This window comes from Gorilla gorilla, chromosome 11 (assembly GCF_029281585.2).
Source record: "Gorilla gorilla gorilla isolate KB3781 chromosome 11, NHGRI_mGorGor1-v2.1_pri, whole genome shotgun sequence".
NCBI classification, from domain to species: Eukaryota; Metazoa; Chordata; class Mammalia; order Primates; family Hominidae; genus Gorilla; species Gorilla gorilla.
Window position 1 is genome coordinate 74,308,901 of NC_073235.2, and position 17,533 is coordinate 74,326,433.

Sequence of the window (17,533 nt, forward strand, 5' to 3'; positions counted from 1 at the left end):
CTTATCTTAAAAAATCGTAAGCATTTTAATCACACCTGCTCGTTTCTTCTCAACAAAGCAACTTCAGATTGTACACATTTTCTAAGTAGAGTATTTAAGCAAAAACAGTCTCTCAAATTTTGGCTGTGAACAGGGAGGGAAGGGAGGTTCATTTTTGCAAATAAACATCAAGTCCAGATATTGTTAAGCAAGCGATAAGGGAAAGGAAAACATACAAGCAGAAAAGCATAACTGAGTCACTTTGAGAGGCTGTTTTATTTCACAAGGTTCTGGGATTCATATCTCAAATCTCAATTTCTTTCTTTTTTTTTTTTAGTTTTATTTTAGGTATGGGGTATATATGAAGGTTTGTTACATAGGTAAACACGTGTCATGGGCGTTTGTTGTACATATTTCATCGCCCAGGTATTAATCCCAGCATCCAACAGTCATTTTTTCTGCTCCCCTCCTTTCTGCCACCCTCCCCCACAAGTAGACCCCAGTGTCTGTTGTTTCCTTCTTTGTGTTCATAAGCTCCTATTTAGTTCCCACTTATAAATGAGAACATGTGGTATTTGGTTTTCTGTTCCTGCGTTAGTTTGCTAAGGATAATAGCGAATCTCAATTTCTTAACCTGTCCCATAAACACAGTCTCATTTTCCATTTTTTCATACTGGCCTTAGCCAGTATAATTAAGGTGAGTGCAGCACTGCATCCCAGACTTTCACATCATTACAGAGGTTCTGTCCTGAAGACAGACTGGAGCCAGATGGTCATAGCCATTGCTATGACGAGTCTCCTGATCATAGGTAAAAATAAAGAACACTTCAGAAAGCCCTGAAGTCGTGACCCACGGGAACAATGAACTGCACCTTTGCTGATCTGCCTCAGTCTGGTGAGATAATATTACATTAACACAAGCCTCAAACAGCACACAGACATGTCACTCACCTCCAGCAACTGAGCCCAGAGTGAATCTGTAAGCAGACTCGGCAATCTGGAGCCAGATAGGCCTGCCTAACCCAGGAGACTGCTGCAGAGAAGAAAACGGGTAAAAAAAAATCTTGAAAGAGCACACAGCAAGTGAAAAAGCTACAATTTGACTATTTTAAGACAAGAAAAAACAAAACCTAAAAGTGATATTGTTAATGCAGTAATAGCTTTTCTAAAAGAAGAAAATAGGATATTCATGCAGCCAAAAATGAAAGCTACGTATTTAAAAATAGATAACTCTATCGTCAGCATTTAAAAACCATGTTAGGCCAAATACACAGTAGCTTCCCCCTTACCCCAATTTTTACAAGCCTATTAATGCCTCATTTATCTGCTACTGTTGGGGGAATACACTATCAGTTTACAGAACTGAATCTTTCAGGTAAACAAGCATTTCAGTTATAAAATTTTTTTCCTTCTTTAACTAACTTAAAATTTAAAAAGCTTTCTAAAGTGTATAAAAATTAACTTGATTCTTAAATCAGAGAATATTGATCATAATCTACCATCTCTAACGACTATTGCCATAGTTCTAACATAAAAATCTATAATAATAAAAAAGAGAAAAATTCCACCAGATGTTATTTCACGGGTATCCCATAGCATAAAGAAAGGATCTAAGATAACTTGTCTATACTAGTGTGTCAGTCTTGTTCTTTAATATTTTCACTATGAAAAGACCTTCTATACTATGTAAACCGTATGAAATGACAGAATAAACTAAATAAAAAGTTCACATATTTGCCGTCTTAATTATATATACATAAACTTAATATACATTATAAAATTACACATAAGATGTATTTTAAAGTATATACAAAAATAGAAATTATAGAATGAGATAAATATTTCTAAGTAATTTTATATTTCACTTATTAATTAATGCAAAAATATTCCTTTTTTTTTTTTTTTTTTGGAGACAGGGTTTCACTCTGATGCCTAGGCTGGAATGCAGTGGCACAAACACGGCTCACCGCAGCCTCAAATTCCCAGGTTCAGGCCATCCCAATGACTCAGCCTCCGAAGTAGCAGGACTACAGGTGCATGCCACCATGCCCAGCTAATTTTTAAATTTTTTGTAGACATGGGGTCTGTTTATGTTGCCCAGGCTGGTCTCAAACTCTTGAGCTCAAGCGATTCTCCCACCTCAACCTCCCAAAGTGCTGGGATTACAGGCATAAGCCACCTCACCTGGCACAAAAATATTCCTGATACTACTTTCAAATACCAAAATCCATGGATGCTCATGTCCCTGATCTAAAATAGTGCAGTATTTTCACATAACCTATGCACATCCTCTTGTATTCTTTAAATCATCTCTACATTACTTCTAATACCTAATATAAGGTAAATAAGATGTAAATAGTAGTTATACTGTATTTTTAAATTTTGTATTTTTTTATTGTTGTAGTGTTATTTTTTATTGTTTGTTTTTTCCCAAATATTTTCCATCCACAGTTGGTTGAATCCAAGGACGTGAAACTCAAGCAGATGGAGGGCCCACTATATTGAATATGCTTCAGTATAATTAACTGAATATGCTTCAATGAGTTTCTAAAATGTTGATTAACCAGTTAATTCTGATACTTTGTTTCAAAGACAACAGTTGAAAACATATACACAATCTGTCCTTTCAAGGCAATGATGATATTTAATCTCATATACTTTGAAGGAATTCAAGTTATGGCATTGCTACAGATTCAATGCTTGTGACTCCCCAAAATTCATGTGTTGAGACCCTACTGCCCAATGTGATTGTATGTGAAGGTGGCAACTCTGGGTGGTAATTAGGTCATGAAAATGGAGCCCTCATGATAGGATTAGTGCCATTATAAGAAAAGACACAAGACGACCTCCCTCTATCTCTCCCTCTTATAACAAGGATATAACAAGAAGCCTGCTGTCTACAGACTAGGAATAGGGCCCTCACCAGTAACTGAATCGGCCAGCACCTTGATCTTGTACTTTCTAGCCTCTAGAACTATGAGAAATAAATGTTTGCTATCTAAACCACCTATGGTAATTTGTAATAGGAGTCCAAACAAAGACAGGCATTTTAGCTCACATTTTAAAATCAATATAGCTATTATGCTACCTACTAAACACACTGGCATATGTTTTTAACTTCTTTAAAAATGCGCTGGGCCGGCGCAGCGGCTCATACCTGTAATCTGAGCATTTTGGGAGGCCAAGGTGGGCGGATCACTTGAGTTCAGGAGTTCAAGACCCGCTTGGCCAACATGGTGAAACCCTCTCTCTACTAAAAATACAAAAATTAGTCAGGTATAGTGGCAGGTGCCTATAATCCCGGCTACTTGGGAGGCTGAAGTGGGAGCATCACTTGGACCTGGAGGTGGAGGTTGCTGTGAGCTGAGATCACATCACTGCACTCCAGCCTGAGTGACAGAGCAAGACTCTGCCTCAAAAAAAAAAAAAAAAAAAAAAAGTATGTAGAATGTTATTTCCCCCACTTAGAGTTTCTCAATCACAAAACTGGATGAAAATAAATTTCATTCTCATAGATTATGAATTATTTTCAATCATGTATCCTTTCAAAAGAATATGTGGAATTAAAACTCACAGAATAAAAAGCCTATGATCCTAAATAAGCATCAAGTAACCACTAATACCCTTATTCATATAAAAGGTTTCTCCTGTATTCAACCGCATATATTTTTCTGTATACTTTCTTCCTTTAAAGAATGTTTATAAGCCCTACAAAATCCTATGAAAACTGAAGGATTATACTGTGCTTTAATTCTTTGCTAAAAACATTTCTAACTATAGATACCCAAATGCCTTTTGACAGAAATGTCCCCTTCACCCTTATTAAATAACATTTAAAAGAAAACATACAATATATGGTTAGCAACATTTTTTTAAGGCTTAGTTATCACTTATGGCTCGCTTGTATTCAGGTATGTAAATTAATGTAATTAATGCTATGGATTTCACTTCATGAATATTCATAAATGAAATGCTACCGCTGTCATCCCTATTAATGACTGTGTCCTGAATTTTTAGCATTTAGGCTGAAGGAAAACACTCAGCACTAAGAAGATTGCCTGCCGTGAGCAAATGGGCCAAAGGAAAAGACGCTCTTTCCCTTAAGGTTATGATTATGATCATAAAGTTTGATATTTAACAAGGTTAATTAAGTGTTTTTCAAAACAAGAGTTGAGAATATTAAATGATTTTTAACCTACTCCCTAAGCATATGTGTATGATAGGAAATAAGTTGAGACCTCATTTAAAGAGATGTTCTCTTCATTTTTTTGTTATACGTATCTCATTTTGTAAGTGAGAATTAGGTCTAGTGAGGTGGCTCATAGCAGTAATCCCAGCACTTTGGGAGGCTGAGGCAGGCAAGATCACTTGAGCCCAAGAGTTCAAGACCAGCCTGGGCAACATGGTAAAACTCCATCTCTACAACAAATACAAAAGTTAGCCAGGCATGGTAGTACATGCCTGTGGTCCCAGCTACTTGAGAGGCTGAAGTGGAAGGATCACTTGAGCCTGGGAGGTTGAGGCTGCAGTGAGCAGTGATGATGCATTAGATAAGGCAAGATTATGTCAGTTAACAAGTCAAACCTGCCCAAACCACACTGCCAACTCAATAGGGAGAACTACCTCTTTCAAATGACACACTATTAATGGGTAGAATAAAAGGGAGAAATAGCTAAAGTTTTTATATCAAGCATTGGAAGGGGGAAAAAAGGCTAGATTCTATAAAAACAAAAATGTATGACTGGAATGGCAAAATAAGGCTAGAGAAAACAAAACAAAATTTTTCTGTCTGCAAACTACATCTATGACTTCAATAGTCTGGGATTTGAATTCAATATTCTTGGCCTTAAAAAGTAAGATTAAAACCTAAAGCCATGACAGTATAGGAGAAGGAGATGAAGGAAAAAAATATATATACATAAAATATATATAAAATATAATATATAATACATATTATATATTAATATAAAATATATAATATATAATACATATTATATATTAATATAAAATATATAATATATAATACATATTATATATTAATATATAATGTATAATACATATATGTATATAATATATACTAATATATATAATGTATACATTATATATTTACATAATACATAATACATAATATATAATTATAATTATATATAATACATATTATAATTATATATGTATTTATATTATACATATTTATATTATACATTATATATTATATATAATATATAATATATATAATCATATAAGTATATAATAATTATATGTTATATACATATGATATATAATATATAATACATAATATATAATATGTATTATATATATTATATATTAATATATATATAATTTTCCCCTGAATGCTAAACAATACATACTTTTCTCTCAGCAAAAAGGGAGTTAACTTGTGTTAAAGACTATAGTTAAGTCTTCAAATCTAATAATTTAAATGAGTTAAATGACTAATAAATAATAGCTAATAATAGACTAATAAATAAACCTAACTTTCTTTTTGAGAACAGACTTCCATTTGTGGTAAAATATCACAGGTGAAAGAGGTAAAATGTTCCAAAAAAAGGAATTCCTAAATGGACAGTAATGTCTTCCTATATGTGCTCATGAATCCAAAATTCAAAGAAGGTCCACACAAATGCAAATTACACAAAGAAAACAAAGTCCTATGTCTAAGGAATGCTATACACAAAATAAAGATAAAAGTAATTCTAATATGCAGCCATAAAAAAGAATGAGATCCTGTCTTTTGCAGGGACATGGATGGAGCTGGAGGCCACTATCCTTAGCAAACTAACACAGGAGCAGAAAACCAAATACCGTATGTTCTCACTTATAAGTGGGAGCTAAGTGATAAGAGCTTATTATGAACACAAAGAAGGAAACAACGGACATTGGGGTCTACTTGAGGGAGGACTGGAGGAGAAAGGAGAGGAGCAGAAAAGATAACTATTGGGTACTGGGCTTAATACCTGGGTGATGAAATAATATGTACAAAAAAAACCCATGACACGTTTACCTATGTAACAAACCTTCACATGTACCCCCAAACTTAAAAGTTAAAATAATAATTCTTAATAATGCTAATAATGTTTTGACAGAACACAATCCAGCTTATATTCCATAGTTTTTTTAGTGAGTGGCCTATAGCTTTAATATAATTTCCCATAGAAACAAAACTTTTTTAAAGAAAGTACATATATACCCAAGCAGGTCTATCACAGATCATTTATCCCATACAGTTGAAAAAGTAATTATGTAATATACAGTAAAGAAAAAGAGAAGGTTTGTTTTCCCATTTTCACATAGGACCAAAATTGGTCTATAACCTGGTTTTAATATCCAAACTGTTACATGCTTCAAAAATATACATCCTCTTCTTTCTGCAACCCACCTCCTCTTTTATCTCACTTCCCTCAAATCAAAATTTCCATTTATCTCACTGTAGGTCATCTTAATAGCACAACATATTTATCCGTTCTACTGTTGGTGAGTATTTAGATTCCAATATTTTTGCAACTGCAAATAACGCAGCTATAAACATTCTTTTTTTTTTTTTTTTTTTTTTTGAGACAGCGTCTCCCTCTGTTGCCCAGGCTAAAGTGCAGTGGCGCATTCCTGGCTCACTGCAACCTCTACCTCCTGGGTTCAAGCAATTCTCGTGCCTCAGCCTCCCGAGCAGCTGGGACTATAGGTGTGCACCACTATGCCTGGCTAAATTTTTTGTATTTTTTGTAGAGATGGGGATTCATCATGTTAGACTCCTGACCTCAAGTGATCCACCCACCTCAGCTTCCCAAAGTGCTGGGATTACAGGTGTGAGCCACCACGCCCGGCCTAAACTTTCTTGTACATATCTCTTAACACACATGTGTAAACATTTTTGTTAGGGACTACACCCAGGAGAGGAACCAACAGGTCACGGGGTATGTGTTTCTTCAACTGCAGTGGTACTGACAAATAGTTGCCAAAGTTGTGATGCTAGCAATTTCCATTCCTTCACCTCTTGAACAACACTTGCCATTGTCAGAGTATAATTTTGATCAATCTGGATAGTATAAAATAGCATCCCATTGCAGTTTTAATGTGTGTTTTCTTGTACTAATGATATTAAACTTTTCTATTATTTTTCCTTACCATTTGGATATCCTCTTTTGTGAGGTTTCTGTTCAGGTATTTAGCCAATTTTTCTATTGCATTGCCTGCCTTTTGCTTATAAATTTGCAGAAGTTTATTATACTATATATTCTGGATACAGATCCTCTATTATTTAAATTATTGCAAATATCTCTGCCTACTGTGTAACTTGTCTTTTCACACTCTTAGTGGTATATTTTGATAAAAGTTCTTAAATCTAATGAAGTTTAACTTATTAATCTTTTTCTTTATGACTGGTGTTCTGTACTATTCACAAAATCTCTGCCTATCTCCAGATCATAAATAGAATATCTTGTGTTATCCTCTTTAATCTTTCACATTTAGGAACAGGAAAAGACTTTTGTGTATGGTATGGGGTAGTGATTTTTTTTCTTTGTTGAATATCCATCAGTAATTAAAAATTTTTAAAAACAGGCCTGGTAAAATTTCAGCCAGCATCAAAAAATTAAAATATAAAACATTTCAGGCACTTAAAAAAATACAAAGATATATTAATACTTTTTCCTCACTTCCCATCCCCTTCTACCTAATGGAAGTAGATGAGGGTAGATTAAGCAGTTGTGTCACATATATGTTTCAGCCCATCTTGGAGTTTGCTTATATGGGCTTCTCATATTTGATAACAGTAATAAGCACAATAATAGCAGTTAACATTTATTGCATGCTTAGCAGGTGTCAGGGTTAATATAAGTGTATTATTACTCATGTAATTCCCATAATAATCCTATAAAGATGCATACTGCTATCCCTATTTATTTATTTGAGACAGGGTCTCGCTCTGTCACTCAGGCTGGAGTGCAGTAGTGTGATCACAGCTGACTGCAGCCTCAAACTCCTGGGCTCAAGCAATCCTCCCACCTCTGTCTCCCAAATAGCTGAGACTACAGGTGCATACTACCATGCCTGGCTAATTTTTTGTGTGTTTTTGTAGAGACAGGGTTTCATCATATTGCCCAGGCTGGTCTCAAACTCCTGGGCTCAAAACAATCTGCCCGCCTTGGCCTCTCAAAGTGCTGGAATTACAGGCACAAGCCACTGTGCCTGGCATACTGTCCCTATTTAATAAATGAGGAAACAGAATGAGAGGATGTTACATAATCAGTGGCCAAGCTCTTACCTACTCTCTCCCTCATAACTTCTAGTTCTGGACTCACAGATTCTCCATCATAAACAAGTGTCTTCATAACAACTTTCATAAGGCGAGATAACAAGACATATATCCTTCTTCCTATTTTATATTTAGGTTTCTAATAGATTCATATAAGGGAATACTGTGCATAATAAATGTAAGTAATTATGTACTCCTAATTTGGCAATATAGGAAAAATTACAAGAGAATCAAATCAAGATATCTTCTGGAAGTAACATGGGAATAGTTAAGGTTAGCATTACTGTAATTCTGTGAACTGAAGAATGTTAAAAACTGAGTCACTAGGATTGTAGTCTATATGGCTGCCTTACAATGCCTCATAAACCTGAAATATGTTAACTGAGGAATGTTTTTTCAAGGCTGAAAACTGAAGAAAGTTTATTCCATTACTTTGGTTGCTATAAGAACTTAAGCATATTTTCATATTATTCTACTTGAGTCCAGCCTGTATTCCTTACAAAATTTTAAATGTTACAAAGGAAAAAGGAGGATAAATTTAGAATTCTGAAAATAAAATCCATTGATACATACCATTCTACAGAATGCAGGAGCTTGAAGGCTTCTCAGAAATACATGAAGATACTCACTTTATTAAACGGAAAACTGAGTCCCAAATAAACTTGTATCAAATCTCAAGGACAGTAAAGATCAGATTTCACAATGGCCATTAGTGGACATTAATCTGAATCCTTAACCTTCACAAATCTGTTTCTATAAAATTCTAATAATTATTTATTATTTCTGTTGGTTCTATTTTCTCAGATTTTGTTCCTATAATAATGTACAGGAAAATATACACTTAAGACCTTAATTTTTATTTCTCTGTACCTAATCCTCAGTAGAAAGACTATCTTCTATGTGAGAGGAAACATCAAACATTTTAGCTGAGTGCAGTGGCTCACACACACTGTAATCCCAGCACTTTGGGAGGCCAAGATCAGTGGATTAATGTAAGCTTAGGAGTTTGAGACCAGCCCGGGAAACATGGCTTAACCCTGTCTCTACTGAAAAAAAATTAGCTGAGCATGGTGGTGTATGCCTATAGTCCCAGCTATTCAGGAGGCTGAGGTGGGAGGATCACCTGAGCCGGGGAGGTCAGGACTGCAGTGAACAGTGATTGTGCCCGGGTGACAGAGTGAGACCCTGTCTCCACAAAAAAAAAAAAAAAAAAAAAAAAAAAAAAATTGTCCTGAGACTCTGAGGTTCTTCCTTTGGGGACAATGTAAGAATACCTAAGACTTCTACCAGCTCTCCAGAAATTCTAGATCCCTGTACTATCTCACTGGTTAAGGAAAGGCAGAGAAAGCACTCCCCATCACTCTGGATACCAATCAGAGACCCAGGGAAGAAGAAAATGGTGGTTTTTATCACTGCCCATTTCCTAAATATCTGACAAGACCCTTGAGGCCACCCATCCCGGCATAAAAGCATCAGCGCTGCCACTGAAGACAGGCAAATCATCTTGAATCTGTCTTAAAAAGAATTCACAGCAGTAGCAAAATTACATCACTTTCCTAAGGATGAAGAAATGTGAAGGATGTAGACTCAGGGTGCCAAAGATTGCAAAACAAGCTTCAGATATGGCCTCTAGGAAAATTGCAGGGACAAGAGAGGTGGGTGAATAGAAAAGTAAGCAGCAGAAAAACTGAGGAGGAGAAAATGAGTTGAGACTTTTAAATTCAGTTTACAATGTTTTTAATAAGCTAAATGAAATATTCCCCAATTACAAATATTAAGGAAACCTCCAGGGAGAGCTATATCAATAGACACATGCAACACTGCAAAATATCTTCTTTTGAAATGCAATTTTTCAAAATTCAAGAGCAAATTTTCACAGATGTATATGCTACAAAAAATAAAATTAAATTCAGTAAGAGCTCTTTAAATATTTCAATGTCTCTTAATGTTATTAAAATTTTTTCACATTCTTTCCTTTTATTAAACATAATTTTATTTTATCTTTTAAAAATCACTGAAATAAATCCATCTATTTTTAAAGGATCTGAGACCTCCTAATGGAAATAAACTTTTTTCTTTTCTTTTTTTTTTTAAGACAGAGTCTCACTCTGTTGCCCAAGCTGGAGTGTAGTAGCACAGTCATGCTCACTGCAACCTCAACTTCCTGGGCTCAGGTGATTCTCCCTTCTCAGCCTCCCAAGTAGCTAGGACTACAGGCACACGCCATCACGCCTGGCTAATTTTTTGCATTTTTTTTTTGTAGAGATGGGGTTTTGCCATGTTGCCCAGGCTGGTCTGGAACTTCTGAGCTCAAGCAATCTGCCTGCCTCAGGCTCCCAAATTGCTGGCATTACAGGCATAAGCCACTGTACCCAGCCTGGAAATAAACTTTGATGGCAGCAGATAAAAGAGTTTTTCTGATACAAAAGAAGCTAAATTGCAATGAGTTACAACACATTTTAATCTGTAGGAAGCTTTATTACACATCAAGCAAACAGTTAAAGTATTAACACAAAATGCAGATATAATGGTTTCTTTTCCATTTTCAATTTACTTCAACCTGACTACAAAATGTTCTTGTTCCTTATGTAAAGTAGAACTGTAAATTCTAATTAGTTTCACAGGCAGAATCATCATTCCATGGAGCTCAAGTAGAAGAAAGGTTTCCTAACCAAGTCTTCCCAAAGTGAACTACACTTAAACATTATCTTGATGTTTCATTAACACATTTGGTGAAGGTGAACAATAACAGCAAGCCAACCCTGGCTACTCACCAATGTGGCAGCAATGAAGAAAGAGCAGACATAGCCTCTTTCTATAGCATGCACATTTAGTAGCTCTCTCTCTCTCTCTCTCTGTATCCTGTCTTCTTTATCCATGCCCTCCCCATGTCGCCTTGCCTAGTATAGCATCACACTCTCCTAGAGAATTATGAGGAACACAGGTTCCATGTCTATTAGAGCAGGAAAGTACCAGGAGGACAATGACTGGCCCTCCTAACCCTTACCCACACACAAAAGCAATGTGATCATCTGCTACCACTGAAACTTCCTAAGTGCTACAGAAGTAGAAGTTTCAACTTAAAACGAGATTTACTAAAAACTGTTCCATTCCACTCTTCAAGGTAATTTCATGGATTTTCTTTTTCTTACCAAGATAGTATTTGTAAAATCAGAAATGGGATTGTATTAATTTTATAGGACTCAGAAGCTACTGTTTTAATCATTCTTAACATTTATAAAAACCAAAAGTAATATTTATCAAAAATGTAATTAACAGTCAAGGTTTTCTTTCTGGTTTCACTAATTACTTTTTATTTTCCTGGCTGTAATCTGTAAGGCACAATCCCAGTGAATGATTTATTTCATTTGAGGGAAGTTTTTTAATTTTAGAAACCCTATAAATATCAGTTTAATGATACAAAGTAAACCTAACACTGATCTTTAAATGTGACGAGGCAAATGAAAAGAATGCTAATTCTAAGGGGAACGGGGTCAAACCCATGTATGTTTGAACTCTTATTTTCCTTATCTGAACAAAACAAAAAACAAAACACAAATATAAATCTAGTTATCTCATAAAAATATTCTATACACTGGGTGTGGTGGCTCATGCCTGTAATCCCAGCACTTTGGGAGGCCGAGGCAGGCGGATCACCTGAGGTCACGAGTTCAAGACCAGCCTGCCCAACATGGCAAAACCTTGTCTCTACTAAAAATACAAAAATTAGCCAGTTGTGGTGGTGCACGCCTGTAATCCCAATTACTCGGGGAGGCTGAGGCAGGAGAATCTTTTGAACCCAGAAGGCAGAGGTTGCAGTAAGCTGAGATCACACCATTGCACTCCAGCCTGGGCAACACAGCCAGACTCCATCTCAAAAAATATATATATATTCTATAAAAGTGGGGGTAACAGTAGTTCTATAAAGGTAATCTTTAAGCTAAGTAAAGTCTTTCTCTGGAAAGTAATTTTTAATTTTTACAGCATTCAGAAGCTGCCAGCTCCTATTTAGTCTACTAGTTCAGCATTTTTTTAAGGTGATCATATTTATGAGATTACTCATACCTGTCTCTGAAGTTCTGCCAGGTTGTAAGGTAAGGCCCCCTCAGCCAATGGGGCTATTCTCTCAATATCTGCCAAAGTCAAGCGCCTTCAGGAAAAATATAGGAAAGAATTGTTAGACACTGACAAACTCCTCACGCCAAAATCATCTTTTCTCAAAAAAAAAAAAAAAACCGTGAACTATAGTTTAAAATCATTACTTCCCTGTTTACACAGATCATTTTAGTGACATAAAAACCTTTTAACTCTGTTTTCATCAACAAAAAGCAAAAGACTCCAGAGAAATAATGTGGAGTGCATGAATTTGGTAAGACTCCAGTGATAGATATTAAAATCAAATAATTATTGCCAGAAGCGAAAGTATAGAGATTGACTGTCCCTACCCACTAAATGTGTCCCCAAGGATACCTATTTAAAGGACAGGCGCAAAGTATCTGGGAAGGATACACATAAATCTGATAAATACTGGTTGCCTCCAAGGAAAGGAACAAGGGTATGAGGGAGACTTTTTTTTTTTTTCCAACGATATGTTCTTTCCAACCCTTTGAGTTTTGACCCATTTTTAGGCAGGAGAATAGGGTCTGGAGACAGGCAGCCTTCACTTCAGCCTCTGATTGGTCATGGGACAAGTCTTCATTTGTGTAGGATGTAACTTCAGCCTCTGATTGGTTGTAGGCTGAGCCTTCACTTCAGCCTCCAATTGATCACGGGCTGAGCCTTCACTTCAGCCTCCGATTGGTTGTGGGCCAAGTCTTCATTTATATAGGGTGTAACCAATAGGAAACCTCTAATGGGTACTTAAACCCCAGAAGATTTGCAACTAGGGCTCTTGAGCTGCTTGCTCAAGCCTGCTCCTGATCTGTGGAGTATACTTTTGCTTCAATACATCTATGCTTTTGTCTTCTATTGCTTTGTTTGTGCGTTTTGTCCAGTTCATTGTTTAACATGCCAAGAAACTGGACAACTTGTAGTCAAGACCCTCCCCTGGTAACATATCTTGGCAAGTCAGCCAGGAGGTAAGCCCAAATTTGGGGATTTATTTTTCTTCGCTTTGCTTTTGCTCTTTTTCTTTTCCTCTCTTTCTTTTCCTCTCTATTGAGCCTTCATTTGCGGGCACAGGCTGGAGCTATCTCCATGCAGAGCTCCCTACACTCCACAGAGGGGAACCCTTTCCGCTCTCTTTCCCTTTTCCAACACGGGACCCTCCACAGACAGCATCTAAGCATGAAGGTAACTGCAGGTCTCTGGCCAGGTCCACTCTCCCGGGAGACTGAAAGGTATCCATGTGGAAGCACCTGACCACCACTGCCTGGTTTGGGTGAGGGACCTGAGTCCTTTTCTTTTTTTCAGTCTTTCAGAGGCTGTTTCCTAGTAGATCCTTGGTAATCGAGGGCAACTGGCCAGAGCCACTCTCTGGTGTTACCTGAAGGCCAAGAAGTGAATGGGGATAGCTGCCCTGCCCAGAATGGGGAAGTACTCTTTTCTATCTTTCCTGGTTAAAGTCCCTAATCCCTACATGTGACGAAATTGGCAGTGGCAGCTCTTCCAGAACAAACTCACACATGTTTCAGTCAACTTAAGCCCTCTTTTCTTGTGTCAAATTCTCCTAAAGAGTTAGCTTGTAATGGCAAAGGATATCTCTTAGATGTTTTGACTTCCCTTATCCTACTCAATCTATTCAACTTGCTGAGGACTTTTGGGGCCCACAATCTTTAGAATACATTCTACATCTTGTTTCTTTTGTCATCACCAGATTATTTTTATAGAATGGCCTGCCCTTACACGGGGTCCACTGTCATGGTGGTGGATTTTTAAAGATTCCCTCTCTTGTCGAGGGCCTGAGTGGAATAGCCAACACTATTATTTCATTTTTCATGCCCAAAATCTACCTTTCCTCCCTTGAGACTACCTGTAATCCACATGACAAAAGAAATCCATCCAACCTCTAGTTCCTATTATTAAAGTTCATGGCTATCACTCCAGTGGAACAGGAAACCATGGCCTTGTCAAATTATATGGATGCTAGAAGTCAAGGCCTTCATCCAGGGACAAAAGGAAAGCTCACAGTGGGTCATCAGTGGTGGAGAGAACCTTCCCAAAGTGGTACCAGCACCCATCTAAGGTCAGAGACATCTGACAGACTAAGACGGGGCCCTAAAGGGGGACACCCCTGAGGACCCCAATCAAGGCCCAGAGCTTTTCCAGGGGGATGCCCCAGCTAAAATTTGAGTCACCAAATAAGCTAGGTTCTCTTCTTTCTTCCAGACCTCTATGGGCAACTCTCCATCCATTCCACCTGATTCCCCACTTGGCTGCATTCTCAACCATTGGAATCAATTTGACCCTGACAATCTAAGGAGAAAACATCTGATTTTTTTTAACCATAATACTGTATGGCCCCAAAATTAGCTAGACAGCCAGGAATAATGGGGAGTCAATGGAAGTCTTAATTACAACACCATCCTGCAATTAGACCTATTTTGCAAAAGGCAGTGTAAATGGTCAGAAATCCCATATGTGCGGGCCTTCACGGCCCTATATCAAAACTCAACCATCTGCAAAACTCCCAGAACCTGCCCCCAAAAAGGCAGGTTCTAAGGCAGAACCGGATATTGTGGATGACCTCCTTTTTGCAAGGGCCACATGTCTCTCAGGGGCAATGGCAACCACCCCCATATAACCCCTTGCCAAGTGTTTCTGAGGCTCAAACCCAAGAGCTAAAACCAAGGGCCCTGCTAAGTCCCCCTCACATTCAGAGGGGAACACCCTATTCAACTACCTCTATAGCCCTGCTGTCCCTTAGGTAAGCAGCAGGAGCCGAGGGGCTGGTCTGAGTGTAGGTCCCCTTCTCCATAAATAACATACAACAATGTAAAGAAAAAGCTAGGAAGCTATTCAGAGAACCCCAGAAAATTTGCAGATAGGTTCCAAGCTTTGACCTTAGCCTTTCATCTCTCATAGAGAGATGTTCAATTCATTCCAGCAACTTGTTGCACCCCCTTGGAAAAGCAATGAATCTTTGAGGCCACTTGCCGAGAAGCAGACAATTTATTTGCCCAAAACCCTCAGGGTAATTGCCCAGGCCCAGACACAGTCTCCGCTACTGATCCTAACTGGGAGTATAACACCCCCATGGGAATGAACAACTGGGCCAAATTTCTTAAGGCTCTCCTTGGAGGAATGAAAAAGGGAATAACTAAGGCAGTAAATTATGATAAAGTAAGGGAGGTTGCACAAGGCAAGGAGGAAAATCTAGCCGTGTTTTATGGCAGGCTGGAGGAAGCCTTTAGAAAATATACCAATCTGGACCCTTCCTCTCCTGAAGGCAGTGTTGAGCCCTCTTTTGTTCCTAGTATTACTACCTTCAGTATGAACTCTCTTGTTAGTTATTACTCCGTTTAGAAGTTTGTACATTTTACTGACTACTTTATAGAAACAATCTATATTGCATCAGTTTCAAGCCCACAGAAATGTATAAGCCCTATAATCTTGACACTTTTCAATTATGTTTAACGTTACAAGCATGTAAAACACTGCTGATATATGTAAGAATATGTATAAATAACACTAGATAGCTTATTTTGAAGAGATATTCTCTAAATTTTTGTTCACAGTAGATTGACTGCAGTTTCTGAGGTGTGTTTCTCAATATACTCTCTCAATGTTTTAAAGCATAAAGAAATTTGAATACTGTTTAACCTCATGTACTCCTTTGTTTCCAGGTTGCTTTATATTTTTTTTTTTCTTTTTTTTTTTTCTTGAAATGGAATCTCATACTGTTGCCCAGGCTGGAGTGCAATGGCACAATCTCAGCTCACTGCAACCTCCACCTCCCGGGTTCAAGCGATTCTCCTGCCTCAGCCTCCAGAATAACTGGGATAACAGGTGCACACCACCACACCTGGCTACTTTTTTGTATTTTTAGTAGAGACGGGGTTTCACTATGTTGGCCACACTGGCCTCGAACTCCTGACCTCATGATCTGCCCACCTTGGCCTCCTAAAGTGCTGGGATTACAGGTGTGAGCCACCACACCCAGCCAGGTTGTTTAATATTTCTGAGGGTTAAAGACATCATAGCTCCCTTTAAGATTCAGTAATATTAATAAAATGTGAGATATATAGGGTTAGAATCCAACACATTGAGAGGAAAACTGTTAAATTATATAGCTGTAGAGCAGGAAATGAAACACAGGTTGTAAGCTCTGAGGGGGCAGGAAACCCGTTGGTGAAGTACACCATGAGCTACCACACAAGTGCATCAGTGACTGAGCAGCGAGCTGCGGAGCCTAGCTCTATGTGAACGTGAATTTTTAAACTGCATTGTGCCTCAGTTTATCCATCTTTACAACAAAGTTTTGTTTTTCTTCTCAGTTGACTGGACTATTTCCCTGGTCTATCTTCTTGCCACTCTTGATGTCCATGAACGGACCTAAGGGAGCCTGGGACTCCTTGGGAAAAACAGAAGGGGCCACAGACCCCATTTTAGGAGAAACCCCTGTTTTCCTCATGGAACCCCAAGAACTGTAGGCAGACAGGTCCCTCTCAAAATCTAAGGCTCTGCTCAGTTTTGCATCACATTACCTGACCTTTTTGACTTTTGGGGGCATCAGAAATAACTTTAGTAGGAAAGAGAGATATAAAGAAAGTTATAGCTATGAAGATGTATTTATGATAAGGAAGGTTATGAAGAAAATAAATTTTATATGAGAAAGAATCTTGTATGGCAAATTCTTGTCCTAAAGTAGAATGCTTAATTACTTAGGAAACAGGGAAATACAGGACAAGTCAGAAAATCTAAGCACATCATAGATGGTCTGTGGAAGTTGTGATAGGGTTCATAAAGTGGGAAAGAGGCTGGGCCCAGTGGCTCATGCCTGTAATCCCAGCACTTTGGGAGGCCAAGGTGGGTAGATCATCTGAGGTCAAAAGTTTGAGACCAGCCTGGCCAACATGGCTGTCGCTACTAAAAATACAAAAATTAGGCAGGCATAGTGGTACACACCTGTAGTCCCAGCTACTCGGGAGGCTGAGGCACAAGAATCGCTTGAACCCAGGAGGCAGAGGTTGCAGTGGGCTGAGATCATGCCACTGTACTCCAGCCTGGGCAACAGAGCAAGACTCTGTCTCAAAAAAAAAAAAAAATTAAAGGGAAAGAAAAATGTAACAACAGCTAGATCTTCCCCTGTCTACAAGTGTTGTGTGTGTGATGTTTATATAAAGG

At 37.8% G+C, this 17,533-nt stretch overlaps 1 protein-coding gene across 3 annotated transcripts in view; it reads right to left on the reverse strand.

The window, feature by feature from the left end:
- The window catches only part of SLC25A12 (solute carrier family 25 member 12), a 221,486-nt gene that overhangs the window by 29,664 nt on the left and 174,289 nt on the right, over window positions 1-17,533 (reverse strand). For all 3 annotated transcript variants that reach the window (XM_055379156.2, XM_031008529.2, XM_031008528.3), the window contains exons 9-10: window positions 12,314-12,398; window positions 931-1,012 (exon numbers count right to left, since the gene is read on the reverse strand). In XM_055379156.2, the coding sequence (XP_055235131.1) occupies window positions 931-1,012; window positions 12,314-12,398 (167 nt within the window). The remainder of the gene's footprint in view (window positions 1-930; window positions 1,013-12,313; window positions 12,399-17,533) is intronic.